The sequence below is a fragment of the Peromyscus californicus genome, unplaced genomic scaffold (assembly GCF_007827085.1).
Source record: "Peromyscus californicus insignis strain IS unplaced genomic scaffold, ASM782708v3 Scaffold_16__1_contigs__length_79575227, whole genome shotgun sequence".
In the NCBI taxonomy this organism is placed as follows: Eukaryota; Metazoa; Chordata; class Mammalia; order Rodentia; family Cricetidae; genus Peromyscus; species Peromyscus californicus.
This window is the reverse complement of record NW_026294458.1, coordinates 77184655-77205700: the sequence shown is the minus strand read 5'-3', so window position 1 is coordinate 77205700 and position 21046 is coordinate 77184655. Positions and strand designations below refer to the sequence as shown.

The window sequence follows — 21046 nt, the reverse complement described above, 5'->3', positions numbered from 1 at the left end:
GCGTGGCCAAAGGCAGGCGCGCAGGCGCCGTCTGGCGGCGAGGTGCTGAGGCGCCATGGCGGCCACGTTCTTCGGTGAGGTGGTGAAAGCGCCAAGCCGAGCTGGGACGGAGGAGGAGGAAGAGGAGGAAGAGCAGAACAGGCGGGACACGCCGGAGGACCGGGAGGTCCGGCGGCAGCTGGCGCGGAAGAGGTCAGGCTCCGGGAAGGCCTCCCCGCTGGGCGAGTGTCAGGCGCGGCCCCGCGTTCGCGCGGGGACACCGACTCCCCCGTGGCGCTCTTGCCCTCCATCCACCCCACACTTGAGGTTACATCGTGTGTCCGCTGGAAGCTCTGTGTATTCCAGAACTGTTCCCAAACACACAGAGACGAGGTCACGCCGGCCCGTGCTCCAAGGTTTTACCACGTTCATTTCCTCTCGCACCTCTCCTACACAGTGCCAGTTACGGCTTTCCTCTCCCTAAGCATGCTATTTTTATTCGTATTCACTTATTTTGTGTGTGTGTTCGGGGACCAGAGGTTGAAGTTGGGGGTCCTGTGGCACTTTCCACCTCCCCTTTGAGACGTCTCCCTGAATCCAGAGCTCACTGTTTGTTCTACACTGGCTGTGCCCCAAGCCATAGGGATTCACCGGCTGCCCCAGTACCACCACTGCCGGCTGTTTGTTAGGTGGGTTCAGAGATCACTTAGCCACCTTCCCAACCCTAAGTATGCTAATAACAGATTATCAAATCATACCAGGCCACAGTCAGATTCACCTAGTTTTTTCAAATATACTATTTTCCAGTGGTTTGTGGCAGCTACAGACACTTTTGGCAGTTCATTTCGTTTTCAGCAGCCACGTTTTTCACTCCTGCGAGTCCGGATTTGTCTGATGGTGTCCCCCTGCAGTCATTTAACTGTGCACTCCTCATCTATGTTTGCCACAACTAAATGTTTGAACGTTTGTTTGGAGTCTTGGTCACATTCAGCATTTTGCTGGCAGGAATGTGTGAAATGCTTTTAGTCTCTCTTTGGGGCTCTGTCTAGCTCATGGCGGGTGCTGGCATGGGTGTGCCAGGTGGACAGTGTCAGGTTTGTTAGCCGTAGTTTTACCCGTTGGTTGATTGAGTCTGTCATTGCCTGAGTCTGCTCTTTAAGATTGTAGTGTTTATTTTATAAGAAGAAATGTGTCTTACCCCTTCGTAAGGACACTCTTAACACCATATATCCACCCACCCACCCATCCATCTACCTGTATCTTCTATCACCCATCCATTTATCCATCCATCCATGGATATATGTGCATGTAGCACCTGTCTGTCGTCTGTCTAATCTAAATAGATATCATGACTGCCCCCATCTGTTTCTCATCTGTCTCTCCTCCACCCATCATTTATGCATCCATCTCTAGATAGCATCTTCCAGTCATTTATCTCTTCATCTATCTGCTTATCGTCCTATCTATCACTCACCTCTCACAGTGTCATGGTTGTAGTCATATTTGCTTACTTTGGTCTCATCTCTTGTTGTTAGGGAGGTGCGGCTTCTCCAAAGACAGACAAAAACATCTCTGGAGGTTGCGCTCCTAGAAAAGCACCCCTGCTCCAAGTTTATAATTGCAGTAGGAACTAATGCAACAGGTAAGTGCCAGACCAAGACTAGACATCCTGTTGGAAGAATGGAATAGCAGGGCACTTGTTTCCACATGAGTTCCATATGTTGATATTTAAAAAAGGTCACAACAGGTGCTGGGCATGTGGCTCAGGTGGTGCAGTGCTCACCTACCACTCCCAGACCTTGGGTTTAATTCCCAGCACCGTATAAATTGGGCATGGTGCAATCCGAGCACTCAGAAGGCAGAGGCAGTAGACAGGAAAGTCACAGGAATTCTATTTCAAGCAAAGTAGGTTGCCTGCTCTTTCCATCTTTGTAATAAACATGCAAATTGAGATTTAAAGGATATATACTAAGCTTCAGAGTTATAGTTCAAGGCCCTGTTTTCCAGTCTGTTGGGGTATCCAGTGGTCTAGCAATAGTTGCAAACATTTTGGAGCGCTTCAGTTCTAAGGTCTTTGAATGCATTTATTGACCCGGTAGGTTCAAGGTAGAGCAATGTGAGTTTAGTTGGAACAGCGTTGTATGTCAGTACATGTGGAGACCTTTATAATTTCATGGGTTTGTGAGCTCTGAGGAGACCATTTGGGAACTATAGTTATGAGCCATTACCCTTGTAAGGTAGCCATAATACTTAAGGTTGTGTGAGTAACCAGTAGGTAGCCATTCACTCATTATGTAAAGGTCTGCTGGCCTAAGGTTTTTTTTTTCCTTTCTTATTTATTTACTTATTTTTGGTTTTTTGAGACGGTTTCTCTGTGTAGCCCTGGCTGTTCGGGAACTTGCTCTGTAGAGCATGCTGGCCTCAACTCACAGATTCACTTGCCTCTGCCTCCTGAGTGCTGAGATTAAAGGTGTGCATCACTACTGCCCAGCTTTTTATTTTTATTTTTTGAGGCCTAAATGATTTAGAAGGGTGTTACAATGTGAGACTGGTGCATATTCTGTGCTATCTTTCTAGTCCCTGGTTGTAATACTGTCTGGAAGTGGGGGCTTTCATTCCTTGGCCCTGTTTTCTTTCCTCCAAAGAGGGCCAGTTAAACCAGTGGCTCTGAACCTCATGCCTTCTTTATCGGTCAAACAACCCTTTCACAGGGTTGCATATCAGATATCCTATATATCAGACATTTACATTACAATTCATAAGAGTAGCAAAAAAATACAATTATGTAGTAGCAATGAAAATAATTTTATGGTTAAGGGTCACCACAACATGAGGAACTGTATTAAAGGGTTACAGCATTACGAAGGTTGAGAACCATTGAATTAGACAGTCTTTAAATGTTTTTTTACAGATTTTTTTAAAAAGAAAATTAATGATGTGTATATGTCTATGTGTGGGTTTTCTCAAGAGTACAGGCTAGAGGAGGGCATCAGATCCCCTAGAGCTAGAATTATAGACAGTTGTGAGTCACCAGGGGTGGGTGCTGGGAACCAAACTCTGAGACTTGACAAGAGCAGTACTTGATCTTAACTGTCTCTCCAGCCCCCAATTAGATAGTTTTGAATGACTGTTTCAGCTCTAAATTCTGTGGTAACGAGTAGAAAATGCAGTTTGCATAGCCAGATGCCAGTTTATATGAACATTTTTTTTCCCCCACAGCATTTTTGTCATCGTTTGTTATGAATTCAGGAGTCTGGGAAGAAGTTGGTTATGCTAAGCTCTGGAATGAATGGTGCAGAACAGCAGACACTGTCCATCTGTCCCCTACAGATGCTTTCTGTGTTTTTTATCAACTGAAATCAAATCCCTTGGTATGTGGGACTTGACTTAATATTCTTAAAACATAGTCATTTAGGCATGAGTCCTAGATAGTAAACACTGCAGGATCTCATATGCTAGGGTGCTCCTTTGCCACAGTGTATTCTTTGTCTTGATATTAATTTCTAATGGTCTAACTAAATTTTAGACCTAATTCTGAGAGTCAGCAAAATGAGTAAACTACTGTGTTATATTTTATTGCTGTAACAAATGCCTAAAATACTCAGATTTAGAGAGAAAAGGTTGATTTTGGCTTGAAAAATTTGAAGTTCCAATGAGTGATTGGGGCAGATCCTTTGCTTTTAGCCTGCTGGGGTGGAGAGGGGTGGTGCTTATGACAGGATTGTACAGGGGCAATACAACTGAATACAAGGCCAGGAGGCAAAAGAGAGGAAGAGATGAGTGCCACAGTCTCCTTCAAGGACATATTGCTAATGACCTGAAGACTCTAGGCACTTTGAGTGAACATATGGGCCTTTGGGGGGTTTTGGCTCCATAGAGCAGTGTCAGGCACTGGTATTTGTGAGGTGCTTATATGATGACAGGGCCGGATGTGTCTACATCTTACTTGAGCACTCTGAAATTCCTTTTTCAGGTTTTTCTTTGTCAGTGTAGTTGCTACATTGCTGAGGACCAGCAGTTCCAGTGGCTGGAGAAGGTAAGAGGGAGAAAGCCCTGACTTGGCTGTGTGGGCTGCTCTCAGGGGCCTGGGCTCTTGTCACTTGGACATTTGCAGTCAAATATTAGACAGGAAAGAATTTGTTTGTTTTCCTAAGAAAGCATTGTAGGAGTTTGTTATGGAGTGTGCCTTAAAGTTTCTATTGCTGCAATGAAACACCATGACCAAAAACAACTTGGGGAGGAAAGGGTTTATTTGACTTACACTTCCACGTTGCTGTTCATCACCGAAGGAAGTCAGGACAGGAACTCAAACGGGGCAGGATCCTGGAAGCAGAAACTGATGCAGAGGCATGGAGAAGTGTTGCCTACTGGCTTGCTTCCCCTGGCTTGCTCAGCCTGCTTTCCTATAGATTTTAGGACCACCAGCCCAGGGATGGCACTAATCACAGTGGGCTGGGCCTTCCCTGACCAATCACTAATTAAGAAAATGTCTTACAACTGGATCTTATGGAGTCATCTTCTCAATTGAGGTTCCCTCCTTTCAGATAACTCATTTGTGTGTCAAGTTGATAAGACCAGCCAGCACAGAGTATGGTTTTGTTTTTTTTTTTATTTTTAAAAATCGTGCTTAAAATGACCAGCCTATGTTGGGTGGCTCACGCCTTTAATCCCAGCACTTGAAAGGCAGAGGCAAGCAAATCTCTGTGAGTTTGAGGCCAGCCTGGTCAACATAGTGAGTTCCAGGATAGCCAGAGCTACACAGAGAAACCCTGTCTAGAAAAACCAAAAAAAGAAAAAAGACCAGCCTAGCAGGGTAACCAGCATTGTGCTCAGGATTGTCTATCCTTGAGTAAGGCTGCAGTTGCCTAGTGCCTTGGAGTAAGTGGCCACCACTCACCGCCACACTCCCAAGTGTGGTTACAAGTCCTCCTTTTAGAAAATTGAACTCAAGAACTTTAGAGAAAAAGTATAATTTGGGCAGTTGTATATTACATATTGAATATGCCTTCTGAAGAATGTTTAAAACTAGAAAGGTTTTATATTTTATAGTTTTTTAAAGTTTTGGAATATTTGCATATACAGAATGACATGTCTTGGGGATAAGACTCAAGTTTAAACACAAGTTCATGTTTATATATAGCTTGAACATTTTATATCATTTTAAGTTTGTGAAGTGAAATTGCATGGTATGAAATTTTCCACTTGGCTTGTCATTAGGCAGGCCAAAGGTTTTGGATTTTGGTTAGGAATACACACCATGTCCATTGTTCACATAATGCAAATGTTACTACACTGGCATATACTTATTTTTAATAGAAGCAAAATTCTATGTTTTATGTGCAGACAGGATGCAGCAGTCAGATGGGTGATTGGCATACTGAGAGCCTTCAGCAGTTACCGTTTTATTCCACCTGTACTGTGAGAAGGATGTTTCTAAAAACATCCTGTACATTTGAACATAGATACTAAAGTTAAACTCACTGGAAATAAGAATTTTGGTGTGTACCCATTTTAAAGCAGTTGGCTTTCAGTGTATGTACTACATGAAGTGAAGATTTGTTTGCAAAGATCTACGTGCTGTTCTTTGATTATATATACGTAAACTCAGGGTGCATGGTGTATTTTTCTGGGGGAGATCAAAACGTTTAATTTTACTTTTAAATTTTGCAGGATGCTGGTTATATAAAAATATTACCCTTGTACTATAGAAAAACACGAACACATTCTAGACTTGAAGAGATATCAAATTAGGCACTTTTAAATAAAAGTATCTTATGTGTATAAGTGCTTTGCCTGCATGTATATCTATGTACTATGCGTATGCCTGGTGCCCTTCGAGGTCAAAAGAGGCATCAGATCCCTTGGAACTGTAGTCACTAATGGTTGTGAGCTGCCATCTAGGTCCTGGGAACCAAACCCAGGTCCTCTGCAAGAATAAGTACTCTGAACATCTGAGCTCTCTCTCTAGTCCTTAGATTACACGTTTTTAAAGCAAAGTATTTCTTTCTTTTTTTTTTTTTTTTTAAATATTTATTTATTACATATACAGTGTTCTGCCTGCATGTATCCCTGCAGGCCAGAAGAGGGCACCAGATCTCATTACAGATGGTTGTGAGCCACCATGTGGTTGCTGGGAATTGAACTCAGGACCTCTGGAAGAGCAGTCAGTGCTCTTAACCTCTGAGCCATCTCTCCAGCCCAGTATTTCTTTTTTTTTCTTTTACTTTATTTGCTTTTTTGAGATTCTTGCTCAGTTCTGCTTCAACCTCCTCACTACTGAGATTATAGGCATCTGCTACCATTTGAGGGTTAAAGCAAAGTTTTTTAATCATTGTTGTTTTCCTTAAGAGTATTCTTTGTAAACACTTGCTGTGTTAGTGACAGCCAAATCCTCATAGAACGTACAACCTGACGTTGTCAAGTGCTGTGGGTTCAGGCCAGAGCTGTTGTAGGAAAGAAGTTAGCTTATGCTGTGACTTTTCTTTCTTAAATGGCTATGTACAGTAACAGTTTGCAAGATGTAATGTATTTATTTACAAGCTGTGTTGTAGTGAATTAATTGTGTAAATCTTTGACACCTGACACAGAACTTGCAGCGTTCTGTTATTGGCACGAGTGGCCATTTTCTCATTCCATAAAGTATTTCAAACAAGTCAGACATGATGGCGCACACTTGTATTAGTCACTTTTTTTTGGGCAAATATAGTATCTTAGAAATCTTTTCTTTTAAAAACTGGCAGCTTTCACTGTTTTTGTTGTTGTTTTTTCTTTTTGCCATGAATTTAAGTAAAGGATAGAAGAAGCCTTGATGACCTGTCAGTTTCAATCACTGTGTGATTGAAACTCGGCTCAGGTGTCCTCAGTGGCAGATGAGGGTTGGGACGTTGAGTGTGCTCGTGACTTTACTCAGGGTGGCAGTCCTAGGCTACTACTTTGTTCTGACCGGTGATCTCTGCTGTGGGATGGTCTGTATGTCAAATGTGTTGCTCTGATTGGTCAATAAATAAATCACTGATTGGTCAGTGGCCAGGCAGGAAGTATAGGCGGGACAAGGAGGAGAATAAACTGGGAAGTGGAAGGCTGAGTCAGAGACACTGCCAGCCGCCTCGATGACAAACAGCATGTAAAGATGCCGGTAAGCCACAAGCCACGTGGCAAGGTATAGATTTATAGAAATGGATTAATTTAAGCTGTAAGAACAATTAGCAAGAAGCCTGCCACGGCCATACAGTTTGTAACCAATATAAGTCTCTGTGTTTATTTGGTTGGGTCTGAATGGCTGTGGGACTGGCGAGTGTCAGAGATTTGTCCTGACTGTGGGCCAGGCAGGAAAACTCAAGCTACAGATCTCTGCACCGGTCTGCATCACATGGCTCTTGGGCAGTGCCATTCTCTCAGGTCACAGATAAGACGGTGACTTGGAAGATTGTTTAGACCTCAGAGTCACAGGGCAGCACTCTGCACTCTGTGCAGTCCCCTGCTGCTGGGGTGAGCCTCTGAGCAGTGTTTCTGGTGAGGAAAGATTAACATAAAATCCATGTTCTCTTAGGTTTTTGGATCCCTACCCAGGAGGAACATGAAGGTAACAGTTCTCACATGCCGACACGTCACAGAGTATAAAACCTCTGAGTCTACCTGCAGCCTTCCTTCTCCTTTTCTGAGAGCCCTAAAAACTCAGAAATTCAAAGATTCTGCCTGCTGCCCCCTGCTGGAACAGCCGAACATTGTGCATGACCTGCCTGCAGCAGGTGGGACTGAAAGTTGCAACCTTTACACTTTGTCACAGGCTTTATGGATGACTGTCACTTTACTAGTAAACTTTTTTGGAGTAGTTCTAGTGACTCTGGAAGGCTAGCAGTGCACTGCTGTTGATCCTTTGTGTCTACTTGCATGTGTGGGACACTCGGTTTAACTTTTGACTCCCCACAATGCAGTTGTGACAGCAGCTTAGTCTTTGCTGTGGTGCTTCCACAGCTCCTGTCTGTTTGGATTCTGCAATCGCAGAGTGGAATCCAGTGTTAGATGCAGACTGTTGGTATGTGAAAATCGGCAATTTTAATTATCAAAGTCAGAAGTTTTGGATGCTGAAGCTTGGTTGTTACTCTTTTTTATTGTTGTTGTTGTTGTTTTTTCTTTTCTTTTTTTTTAGAGATAGGGTTCCTCTGTATAGTCCTGGCTGTCCTGAAACTTGCTCTGTGTATGTGGCTGGCCTTGAATTCCCAAGTGCTGGGATTAAAGGCGTGCGCCACCAGGCCTGGTTTATACTTAATGTTTTTTTTTTTTTCTTTCCTTTTTTTTTCTGAGACAAGGTTTCTCTGTGTAGCTTTGCGCCTTTCCTGGAACTCGCTTTGGAGACCAGGCTGGCCTCGAACTCACAGAGATCCGCCTGCCTCTGCCTCCCGGGTGCTGGGATTAAAGGCGTGCGCCACCACCGCCCGGCTGTTTGATGCATTTTTAAGCATAATGCTTTACCTTTTGTGTTATACTTACTAGTAGAGAAAAGTATCATTAGTTCATAGTATGCATTATATATTTCTCTTTGCATGTGCCTCCTCAAAGTGGCCAGTATTCTAATATATTAGTTCTTACAATTATGATAGGCTGTTCAGGAAATGCAACATAAAGATAATATTTACAAAACATTATTAGGAATTACTATTGGTTTTGAAAGAAGATACCCATAAGTGGGTCAACATGGCAGTTGGTGCCTTGATTAAAAGAGGCAGAAAGTTGATCTTTTCAAAACAGCTTTTATTATTTAAAAATGTTTCACTTAAAAATCATGTCATAGAAAATAAGCATTTTTCCTTTGTGTGTTTGTAGTTCTGAGCTACTGCCAAGTGTGGAAAATCCCTGCAGTTCTGTATCTGTGCTACACTGATGTGATGAAGTTGGACCTTGTCACTGTTGAAGCTTTTAAGCCTGTAGTTTCTTCCAGTAGCTTGAAATCCTTGGTGAAGGTAAGGCTGCAGTGCTCTCCCATTCATAACTAAGTTGTTACAGTGAAATGAATGATGGGAAGTGCTGCAGGGCAACGTCAACCCTAAGCAGCATGTTGGGAGCGTCTCAGTGAGGCGCTTAGAATTGCTGTTACTTGGTGTTCCAGGTGTTCTGAGATGTGGTGACTGCTTTGGTCCTGGTGTAGATTACTGCACTGCAGTCACATCCCACGTGTCCTTATGGAGAGAGAGGTGTGCTGCTTGAGATGTTCCTGCAACTAATTAATTTGGAAATTTATAATTGATTTTTTAAAAGATGGATTTATTGTTTTTATTTAAGTGTGTGTGCCTGTGAGAGTTTATGTGCAAGTGCCTGTGTGCATTGGATCCTGGAGCTGAAGTTACAGATTGTTGTGAGCCACTGATCTGGGTGATGGGAAATGAGCCCAGGTCCTCTGTAAGAGCAGTAATTGCTATTAAGTTGTTTCAAATTTGGCTTCTCTTTCAGTGGGTTTATATGTCCAGCCAGCTGCCGTCTCCCATTTAGTTGAGGGCTGTGCCTATGAGGGCAGGAAGGGTTGTTTGTTTCAACTGTGGATGGTATTCACAGTAAGCATCTAGATTTGTTTTGAGATTAAAAATCATTCGTCATATCATCTTGAAATAAACTTCTAGTTTAAATTACTTTTTAATGTTTCCTATATCTGTCCTCATGATAACAACTTGTGGCAGGTGGAATGATCACTCTGGAGAATGTTTTCTTTTGTTTGAGTTAGTGTTTGACCCTGCTGTCCAGGCTGGCCTCTCCCAAGTGTAGGTATGTGCTACCATGCCCTGTTGAGTAATGTTTCCTTTTTAGAAGAATAACTAATTTAGTGTGTGTAGGGGTATGTGTTCGTGTGTGGTGTTGGTCAGCGGCAGGTGTCTTCCTCTATTACTCTTTACCTTGTTCTTTGAGACCTGGAACTTGTGGATTAGGCCAGGCTGACTGGCCTGTGGGTCCCAGGAGTCCTCCTGTTTCTGCCTCCCAGCACTGGGTTTACAGGTGCTTGTCAGTGTGCCCGACTTTTACACGAGCTCTGGGGACCTCAGCTCAGGTCCTCATGTTCTCGTGACACTTCAACTGAGCCATCTCCTTGGCCTCAGTGCCATTGTCTCAAGGACTAAATACAGTGGGCCTGAGTTAGTGTGTGGCTAATGGAAGTTTTCTTGGGACCTTGCTTCATGGCCCTCACCTGGGGATAGCTCATAGACAGGAGGAGGTGCTGGCTTGTGATGGCAGGCACATGCTGGGAACATACAGAGTGGCATGCTGGGAAGGAATAAGGAGTCACCCTTAGGAAAGGCACCTGAGAGAGGTCCATGTAACTGGCTTCAGAAGGTGGGTGATGTTAGTGGTGGGAAGTGGGCAGAGAGCAGTGTGCAGAATGTGAGGAGAACATGAGCACCCATGTGAGGGTTGTGGAGGCATGTGATAGATGGTATGCTGAAGGTCAGCAGAGTTGGAGGCTTTGGCCAAGGGAAGGTGTGATGAAGTATTCTGACCAAGAGCAACTTGGGGAAGAAAGGATTTACTTGGCTTATGCTTCTGGGTCACTGTCCATCATGGAGGGAAGTCGGGGCAGGAACTCAAGCAGGAACTGAAGCAGAAACAGTGGAGGGAGGCTGGTTGTTGCCTCACTCACAGGCTTATGCAGCCCAGAGCACCTGTCCAGGGAATGGTGCCACCCATAGTGAGCTGGGCTCTCCTGTATCAACTGTCAGTCAGGCCAGTCGATCTGGACAAACCTTCAGTTGAAACTCAGCCGACTGAGCTGTGTCAAGCTGGCCAGCCCGGTGGGGCTCTGAACCGCTTGGCTGTTTACCTTTGAACAAGATGAAAGGCAGCGCATGCTTGGTGTTGTTCTCCTCTGTTGAGAATGTGGGGCTGGGGTGTATTTGGTGACGGCCTTTTCTCTTTCCAGAACATTCCCGAAAGCACAGAAATACTGAAGAAATTGATGACAACCAATGAGATTCAGAGCAACATTTACACGTGACCCCAAAGGCAGTGAGCCATGTCCACGACCTGCCCATTCCAGGGAGCAGCCACTACTGTTTTGTACTTTACTCTGGGTTGGGGGTGTTTTGAGGGTGATAAACACAATAAAGATTTAAAAAACATAATTGTAATTTTATTTTTTTCTTACTGATGACATGTCTACAACTGAAATATTAATGAGCCAGTCCTTTTTTGTTATCTATTAGGTGGGACTATTGTTTGATCATTTTCTTTCTTAAAAAAATATTTTTTAGCCAGGCAGTGGTGGAACATGCCTTTAATCCGAGCACTCAGGAAGCAGAGGCAGGTGGATCTCTGTGAGTTTGAGGGCAGCCTGGGCTACAGAGTGAGTTCCAGGGAAGGCACCAAAGCTACACAGAGAAACCCTGTCTCAAAAAAACAAAAAACAAAAAACAAAATTTTTAAACATTCTTATTTTATGTATATGAATATTTTGTCTGCATATATGTCTGTACTATGTGTATTCAGTGTCCACGGAGGCCTGAAGAGTGTGTCAGGTCCTTGAAACTGGAGTCACTGATGGTTGTGAGCCACGATGTGGGTGCCAGGAACTGAACCATGGTCTTGTGCACGAGCAGCCAGTGCTTTGTCTCTGAGTCTTCTCTCCAGCCAGCCTCCCAACCTCCTTCCCTCCCTCCCTATCTTCCTTCCTTTTAAGGCAATAGACATTTTTAAAAAGCTCTAGACACTAACGGGCTATAACAATATTGGGAAGTTATTGTTTGTTTTTTACTCTTTTGAGGGGCCCACCACCCAGCTCCCAAATAAATCTCACAAGGAGGCTTATTCTTAATTGTAAATGCTCGGCCTTAGCTTGGCTTGTTTCTTGCCAGTTTTCCTTAACTTTAAATTATCCCATTTACCTTTTGCCTCTGGGCTTTTCCTGTTCTCTTACTTCTGTAAATCTTACTCTTACTCCATGGTTGGCTGTGTAGCTGGGTGGCTGGCTCCTGGAGTCCTCCTCCCTCTCTGACTGCTACTTCTCCCAGAGTTCTCCTATGCTCTCTCTCTGCCTACCAGCCCTGCCTATCCTTTCTCCTGCCTTGCTATTGGACGTTTAGTTCTTTATTAGACTCTCAGGTGTGTTAGACAGGCCAAGTATCACAGCTTCACAGAGCTAAACAAATGTAACATAAACAAAAGTAACGTACCTTAAAATAATATTCTACAATAGAAAGTATAGTTAGGTGCAAAAAATTTAGTAGCTGTAGATGTTGGTCCTTGGATAGGAAAGGTTCTGGGCACCTGTGATCCTATAGTTTTTGGTGGTTCTGTGGATAAAAATTGGTGCTGAGTTAACAAGGTCTTCTACTTGCTCAAAGTGAAACAGAGAAATGTGTGTCCTCTTCAGCCAGTGCTGACAGATGTGTGTCCTCTTCAGTCAGTGCTGACAGATGTGTGTCCTCTTCAGTCAGTGCTGACAGATGTGTGTCCTCTTCAGTCAGTGCTGACAGATGTGTGTCCTCTTCAGTCAGTGCTGACAGATGTGTGTCCTCTTCAGTCAGTGCAGCTGACAGATGTGTGTCCTCTTCAGTCAGTGCAGCTGACAGATGTGTGTCCTCTTCAGTCAGTGCAGCTGACAGATGTGTGTCCTCTTCAGTCAGTGCAGCTGACAGATGTGTGTCCTCTTCAGTCAGTGCAGCTGACAGATGTGTGTCCTCTTCAGTCAGTGCTGCTGACCAATTGCTTTTCAGGTCAGCTTTGCCAGGGCTCCTGGCAAGGTGCCGAGCGTCCCCAACTCCGCAGTACCTGGGGTTGGTACTGAGGTATGAGTCACAAACCCATGCTGCTTCACCAGACACAAACTGAGTGGCACTGGTGAAGCTTTTAAGATGGTGTGGGCGTACACGCTGTTTCTCTCCTATCTCCACCTCTTTTCAGGTATGGAATCCTTCTATAGATGTTTACACACTCCATTTATTTCTAGACTCAGTTAATTTACTCTTCATGGTAATGGTTGGAAGTGAGCTAAAGGCATTCTTAGCTTTCCCTGCGTGTTAGGTTTGGGACTGCCCTGTGTGTGCTGCGTTTATGAACATAGACTGCTGGCAGATAGTGAAGTGTTCTCTCCATGGAAGTAGAGTTTTTACCTGTTCAGAATGTGTTTGCAGAACCACAGTCAACTTTGTAAGACCTGGGACCTGGTCTCACTGGAGCTGGAGCCCTGTGTTGGGCTGACTTAACTCTGAGTGCGACTGCAGCATCAACCTTGAAGTTTGTGGTGCTGTAGCTTGAGGACTGTGGTGAGGTGGTATGTCACAGTGCATGGTTCCTTCTGCACACCTGTGGCCACTTACAAGTTCCCTACCATTAATTGACAATGAAGAGGAGACCTGGCTTATAGATAGCTCAGTGTGACACAGTTATCATATCAAAGCAGATACTGTAGCACTACAGCCCCTTTCTGGGACATCTTTGAAGGATGGTGACTGTTCCTGTGCAAAGAATCGGGTAATGTACCTGGGTGAATACCTGATACCAGTTCACAGGCTGCTCTGATTGCTTGACTGGATGGTAAGAGAATTGGAAGGAATGTGGTTGGAAATCGGTAGTAACCAGAAGTGATCTCCTCTTTTTTTTTGAGACAGGGTTTCTCTGTATCCTGGCTGTCCTGGAACTCACTCTGTAGACCAGGCTGGCCTTGAACTCACAGAGATGCGCCTGCCTCTACCTCCCGAGTGCTGGGATTAAAGGTGTGCATTACTATGCCCAGGTGTAAATTACTAATTTGAATGCTGTTGGTTTATGAAGGAAAGATAGCAGAATGAGCTTAAATACAGTTCTAGGGTTTGTCCTTCACGGTGGAAATTCAGTTGCTATTGTGATGGTGGTAAGGTGGGTCCTTTTAGAAGTCACTCAGCCCTGAAGGCCCCATCCTTGAGAGTGGGCCTGGTGTGTAAAGCTTGGTCCCTTCTTGCTCTCTTTTGACTCTTCTCTTCTTTGTGAGGGGTGGTAGTCCTCCAGTCCGAGTGATGCAGTGTTCAAGGCACCATCTTGGAAGTAGAGACTGAGCCCTTACCAAATGTTAGTGCCGCCAGAGTCATGACCAGGTAAATTTCTGTTGGCTATAAATTACCCAGCCTCAGGTATTTTGTTACAGTAATGTAAACAGACCAAGAGAAGCATTTACATTTAAATTTTGATTCTCTTATGCCAATGGAGACTCATTTCTAAATTATGTTCAAGTCTGACAGCTTTGATTTTGCCTAGGAGAAGAGTAGAAAGAAAAGGGATGTGTAGAAAGATGAAAGGAGAGAGTGAAAGAGACGGTGGATGACTCCTTGGCATTCTGGCTTTGTGCAGAAGGTGTGGATGTTCAGTAGGGATTCCATTGATCCACCAGGCTTTGAGGATAGATGAGATGAACTGAGTGACGAGCCTTCCATATCGGAAGGGACTCATTTGCATGTCATCCCACCTGACTCTGTGTCACTTCTCAGTTTCATCTAACTTTAGAACGCCTTGGCACTGGGTCTTCACGTTGGGGCCTCTTTCTGTCGTGCTCACTATAGCTACCACACATGCTTTGCTTGTGAGACATGGCAGCTCCCTCTCTGGTGACCTCTTCAAGAGCTCTCTGGCATTGCCCAAAGAAACAATCACATCTGCAAGTTAAAGCCTTGGCCAGTGTTCTCTATGAGTTGTATTTTGTTTTTAGTGAAATTCCAGGGAAATGGCGCTCGACACAGAAGTGGGGAACATTTTGATTACAGTCATGCATTTCATGAAAGCAGCCTGGAGCCACCTGCAACCGACCTGTGTGCTGCTTTTGATTCCACAGGTGGTGAGAGGGCAGAAAAAAGAGGTTGGATGGAGCAGCTCTGTGAAGTTACTTGTGGGAAACCCTGACTTTCAGCGCCCCAGGTGTCAGTTTTGGTTAACTGAAGAAGGATAAATAATGTTCTTCCTCCTGCAACTCCATCATCACTCGTGGAAGCCTCATCCATCATAGAGGGAGCTACTGTGAGGACCAGGGAGAAGGGAGCTGACGCTTGTCTAATGCCTGTGCAGTGGAGTGGATGTTGTATGTAGGGGCATAGATCTGTCAGATGGCAGGGCAAGCAAAGCTGCCTCTCCTTGTAGGACGACTAGCTGGACCTGGAGGTTTTTTTTTCTTTTTAAAACAGTCTCTCTCTGATGTGTGTGGCTGTGTTTATGTGCATGTGAGTGCAGGCATTTGAGTACCATGGTGTGCATGTAGAGGTCAGAGGACAGCCTCTGGCAGGGTCTCTTGTTTACTGCTGTGTGCTCCAGGCTAGCTGGTCCCCAAGCCGAGGGTTCTCCTGTCTCTGTTTCTCATCTCACAGTAGAAGTGCTGTGACTTTAGGTACTGGGTACTGCATTTGGCTTTATGTGGGCTCTGGGGTTCTGAATGCAGGTCTTCAGCCTTGTATAATAAGCACTTTATCCACTGAGGCATCTCTCTAGCCCCTGGCCCTAGACATTTAATTGACATAAGAAGGGTCAACAGGCTGGGTGGTGGTGGCTCACGCCTTTAATCCCAGCACTCAGGAGGCAGAGGCAGGAGGATCTCTGAGTTTGAAGCCAATCTGGTCTATAGAGCTAGTTCCAGGACAGCTGGGGCTGTTACATAGAGAAACTCTGTCTTGACAACCCCCCCCCAAAAAGAACCAAACAAACAAAAGAATGGGTGGTGGTGATAATACATGTTTTTAAAAAAAAGAGAAAAAGGGTCAACAGGAAGAAAGCACGGATTTTTACGTGCACTGTAAGAGAGTGGAAGTTTGAAGAAACAGCACTCTTAGTGCATCTATACCAGGTCGAGCACAGACAGGAAGGGTCCTAAAATACAGGGGAGGATCTAGTGATGGTGGATGTTCCCTAACAGCCCACAACGTGCTGAAGGGATAATCTCAGCTAACGGTGTTATTGGGAGGGGTGGAGCCTAGTATGAGGAAGTTAGGTCACTGGGGAGATGTGCCCTGGAAGGAGATATTGAGACCCCCAGGTCTTTCCTGTCTCTCCTTTTCTTCCTGGCTACCATGAGGTTAGTGGCTTCCTCCTCCATGCATTCTTGGCATGACTGGTCTACTCGACACAGACCCCAGAGTAACAACAAATGACATGGACCAAATCTGTCGGGTCCTGTGTAAGAGCAGCCAGTGCTCCCAATGGCTGAGTTATCTCTCCAGCTCCATAACAACATCTCTTAGCTTTGACTGCTCATCTCTCGTGGCTCAGGAAGGGCACTCTTTGCCCAGTGGTTTCATTTGCTGTTTTTAGGAAGGAAACTTGTGAGAGGATGGGGTGGTGATGGGCAGGGACATCTACCAGAGTGTCACTCACATGTACTGGGTTACAATAAACTGTTGGCTCAAAGTAACCCTCAAAACAAGTGTCCAGTCCTTCAGGATTTAATTTTATTTTTTTGAGATAGGGTTTCTCTGTGTAGCTCTGGCTGTCCTGGGACTAGCTCTGTAGACCAGGCTGGCCTCAAATTCACAAATTCACAAATCTACCTGCCTCTGCCACCACCACCTAGGATTTTTTTTTTAGACAGGGTCTCACTGTGTATCCTTGGCTAGTCTAGAGTTATGTAGCCCATGCTGGCCTCACAGAGATCTGCTTGACTCTGCCTTCCAAATGCTGGGATTAAAGGTGTGCGTGATCACACCCAGCCCATCTTTAAAAAATATTTTTGTCACATTTATGTATTTGTGTATGCATGTTTATGGGCATGTGTGTACCACAATATCCACGTGGAGGGCAGAGGACAACTTCGGGAGTTGGTTCTCTCTTTCTTTCTACCATGTGGTTCTTGGGGCTTGAACTCAGGTCATCAGACTTGGCAGCAAGTGCCTACCCACTGAGCTATCTTGCCAGTCCTTGATATCATCCTTGACCCAGGCCTGGAAGTGCCCATTTTCCAAACAAGGAAACACCAAGACTCATGGAAATTACATCCCAGTGCCATACTGCCAGTATGGAACGGGATCAGCCTCACTCTACGTGGTCACTGCTGCTTTGCCCTGAGTGTGGATCTGGCTGGTAGACATGACTTTGCCAAGGCTTTCCTGACCCTCCAGGGACATGCAGCAGATGCTGACTCATAGGGACACCTGTGTGCATACAAAGCCACCTTAGTCCGGATGGCCCATGAATGTCAGGGTTTGGAGGCCTTCAACGCTGGAATCACCCAGAAAAATGAGAAACTTCCATGAGGTGGTTAGTGCAGGATCACAGAGAAGAAACTAGCCCAGAAGAACCAGGTCTCCTGCCTCAGCAGTTCTCTGTGGTGTGAGTCATAGCAACTCAGGTCATGGAGCCCAGAATTCAGCAGGACCAGCTTGAAGCTGGCTAATCAAATAATGTTGACGGATGCGGTCTTCAAACTCCATCGTGTTCTGTGTATTTTGTGGTCGTTCTGTGCCTGAATTCAGAAGTTCCCAGAATTGGTTTTCTGCTGTGCTAACTTCCAGTCCGTGGCGGAAGGCTCTGTAGACCTAGTTCAAAGTTCCAGCCTCCAGCCTCCCTGGGAAGGAAATCTCAGGTCCTTGGCCTAGAAGCAGGTCAGGTCAGGTGAATGCTCCTGGCAGAATAAGTGTCCTGAAGAGTAAGACAAGCTCAAAGTCAGAGAGTTGGCTGCAGAATTAGCATGTTGGCAGTAAAATGGTACTTGAAAGCCTGCCTTCAGGGAGCTCAGCCTGCCTGGCAGTCTTAGAGGCTTGGCCAGAAGTTTCTGAAGGGCCACTAAGGCAGGCCCAGGGTATGTAGTATCTACCCTCCATAGCAAGTTAGAATCTAGTGGGTTCCAATTTCTAGGCCTGGTTGACACATTTGACAACATTGTATGCCTACACAGGCCAGGAAGAACTGATCTCTGGTGGGATGGCAGCCAGGCTGGTTTCTGGGCTGGCCCTGCAGAGGTTGGATTTCTGATTTTGGTCCAGAATGCCTCTGGGTTCAGAAGACATGAGCCTGGGCAAAGGACCCTGATTGAGCAGGCATCTGATCCATCCTGTCTGCCAGGCACCAGCCCCGGAGACTATGCCTGAGCTAGTTCATGGCAGGACCATGGTCCAGGTGAGGCATGACATAGCATGGCACACCTCTATGTCCTCTCATAGGCTGGGTCATGGTTGAGTGCAGAGTTTCCTCATGGTGAGTTGGCTTGGCAAGTTCTCTGAGTTGCAATGTCTTTGACTGTCTCTCCTCTAGCACTCCTCCAAGCCCAGACTTCCCAGGTGTAGGGAAGGGCCACACTCCAGCCTTTGCTTCCAAAGTTTTAAAATGTTGAGCCTAAATTACTTATATAATTAGGGGACCTCCTGAGATCAGGCTGTGCCCTACTCTGAGTCCAGATTGTACAAAACAGTGTTTTTTAGGCTGCCCTGGGAGACTGCGGTTCACAAGCAGCTTGGACTCCATTTTGAGGGAAGATGATGAATGCAGCCCCTGGTAGACCATAAACTGCACCATCTGCAAGGCACTACCTGTACGTACATCATGGACTGATAAATGACTGATAAGGAGTCACCTTTCTATTGGGGTATATTGGGTTGAGTTAAGACTGTAAGGACACGGGGGAATATATCAGAATCACATCAAGAAAACCAGGCCCAAGAACTTACAGACATGCCAGACAGAAAAAGAGTGTAACTCCCTTGACTGGACCCCATACAGAGATGGACACCTAACAGCAGGATGGCATGACCCCACCAAGCTGATACCCACTGTGTGTCAGGGACAGACAGACAGACAGACAGGAAACTCTTGACTCTCCTTGGAACTTCAGCTAGCTCTGGCCCCAGCTGTTGATGTGGCATGCTTGACTGCCCAGATGTTCACTGTTTGCCTGTCTGGACCTGGACCTGAACTTGCGATTTCCTATTCTCAGACCCATAGCAGCCCCTCCTAGCTCTGGTTTCGTTCATTATCTTATCAATACAGACTTTCAGTCCACTTCTGAAACGTTTAAAGCTCTGCTACAGCCTCTTTAACTGAAACTCATTCTGTAAACCACATATATGCATATAGAGATATTTACGTGTTTTGCATACTATGCTGACTGGTGCTGTAATAGTTAATATTAGTAAATAAGAGTTGAATGAAAGAACCTGCATCACCTCGGCAAAGTTACTGGGGTAGGTGGGATATTTGACAATGGGCTTTCTTTTAAATAATCGAAACTATTGAATCTTGTGCATTTCTGTATTAGTTTGGTTTCTGTTGCTGTGATTTTTTTTTTTTTTTTTTTGAGACAAGATTTCTCTGTGTAGCTTTGGAGCCTTTCCTGGAACTCACTCTGTAGCCCAGGATGGTCTTGAACTCACAGAGATCTGCCTGCCTCTGCCTCCTGAGTGCTAGGATTAAAGGCGTGCGCCACCACCGCCCAGCCTGTTGCTGTGATTAACACCATGAATAAAAGCAACTTGGGAGAAGGAAGGATTTATTTGGCTTACATTTCCAGGTCACAGTTCATTACTGGAGGACACCAAGGTAAGAATTAAAGGCAGGAGTTTGAAGCAGAGGCGATGGAGGAATGTTGCTTATTGCTTCACCTCCCTGGCTTGCTCAGTTACCCTTTTAAAAATTCTTCTCTCATATATAACATCTCAACTGCAATCCCCCCTCCCTCCCCACCCCCAGTCTCTCTTCTCCACCTCTCCTCTTTCCCAGATCCATTCCCTCTCCTTCCATCTCCTCTCAGAAAAGAGCAGGTCTCCTAGGGACATCAATCAAACATAGCATAATAAGACCAGGCACATACTATCACATCAAGGCTGAATGAGGCAACCCAGTAGGAGGAAAAGGGTCCCATAAGTAGGCAAAAGAGTCAGTGACTGCCTCCACTACCATTGTTAGGAATCCCACAAGAACACCAAGCTATACCATATATACAGAGGACCTAGGTCAGACCCCTACAGGCTCCCTCATCTCTGTGAGCCCCCATGAGCCCCGGTCATTTGATTCTGTGGTATGTGTTCTCTTAGTGTCCCTGACCTCTCTGGTTCCTCCGATCCTTCCTCCCCCTCCCCTGCAGGATTCCCTGAGCTCTGCCTAATGTTTGGCTGTGGGACTCTGCATCTGCTTCCATCAGTTGCTGGGTGAAATCTCTCTGGTCTCTTTGATGAGGATTCTGCTGGGCTCTGGTCCCAGAACGCTGCAGGCAGGACAAGCTGTAGGTTGAAGGTTTTGTGGCTGGGTTGGGGTCCCAGTCCTTCCACTTGAGGCCTTGCCTGGATACCGAAGATGGCCTGGTCAGGCTCCGTGTCCCCATTATTGGGAGGAGTCTTGGCTAGGGTTACTCTTGTAGATTTCATGGAGTTTCCCTTGCGCTAGGTTTCCATCTTGCCCCTGAAATGTGCCCAATTCCAGTCATTTCTCCCAGTATTCCTCACCCCACCTGACCCCTCCTGTTCCCAACTCCACCTGCCCCCAGTCCACCCACAAAATCTATTCCCTTCCCAGGGAGATCTGAGTATCTCCCCTTGAGCCTTCCTTGTTACTTAGCCTCTCTGGGTCTGTGGACTGTAGCATGATTATCCTTTACTTTACTGCTAATGTCCACTTGTAAGCGAGTATATACCATGATTGTCTTTCTGGGTCTGGGTTACCTCATTCAGGATGATTTTTTTTTCAAGTTCCATCCATTTGCCTGCAAATTTCATGATGTCATTGTTTTTAACAGCTGAGTAGTACTCCATTGTATAAATGTGCCACATTTTCTTTATTCGTTCTTCAGTTGAGGGACATCTAGGTTGTTTCCAGCTTCTAGTTATTATTAACACAGCTGTTATAAACACAGCTGAGCAAGTGTCCTTGTGATAGGATGGAGTCAGTTACCCACCTGCCCAGGGATGGCACTGCCCACAGTGGACTTGGCCCTCCTACATTACCTAGCGGTTAAGAGAATGCTTCACAGATATGGCCTCCACAGGCCAAACTGATGGAGGCAATTCTTTAGCTGATGTTTCCTCTTCCACAGTGACTCTAGGTTTGTGTCACATTGATAGCTAAAGCTAACTTGTCAACTTTGATGGACAAACATATCACTTAACCCATAACTGTAGCAAGAATCCCAATTGGTCTTAATAAAAACCCG

At 45.3% G+C, this 21046-nt stretch overlaps 1 protein-coding gene across 2 annotated transcripts; it reads left to right on the top strand.

The window, feature by feature from the left end:
- Psmg1 (proteasome assembly chaperone 1) lies at positions 1-11084 on the top strand. 2 transcript variants are annotated; one of them, XM_052741299.1, is made up of 7 exons: positions 1-192; positions 1515-1621; positions 3199-3350; positions 3953-4015; positions 7529-7727; positions 8803-8939; positions 10883-11084. In XM_052741299.1, exons 1-7 carry the CDS (start codon positions 56-58, stop codon positions 10955-10957), a joined length of 870 nt encoding a protein of 289 aa, XP_052597259.1. In that variant the 5' UTR covers positions 1-55; the 3' UTR covers positions 10958-11084. The 2 variants fall into 2 exon arrangements, with proteins under 2 accessions (XP_052597259.1, XP_052597260.1); XM_052741300.1 differs by lacking the exon at positions 1-192 and adding an exon at positions 212-395.
- Positions 11085-21046: the final 9962 nt, after the last annotated feature.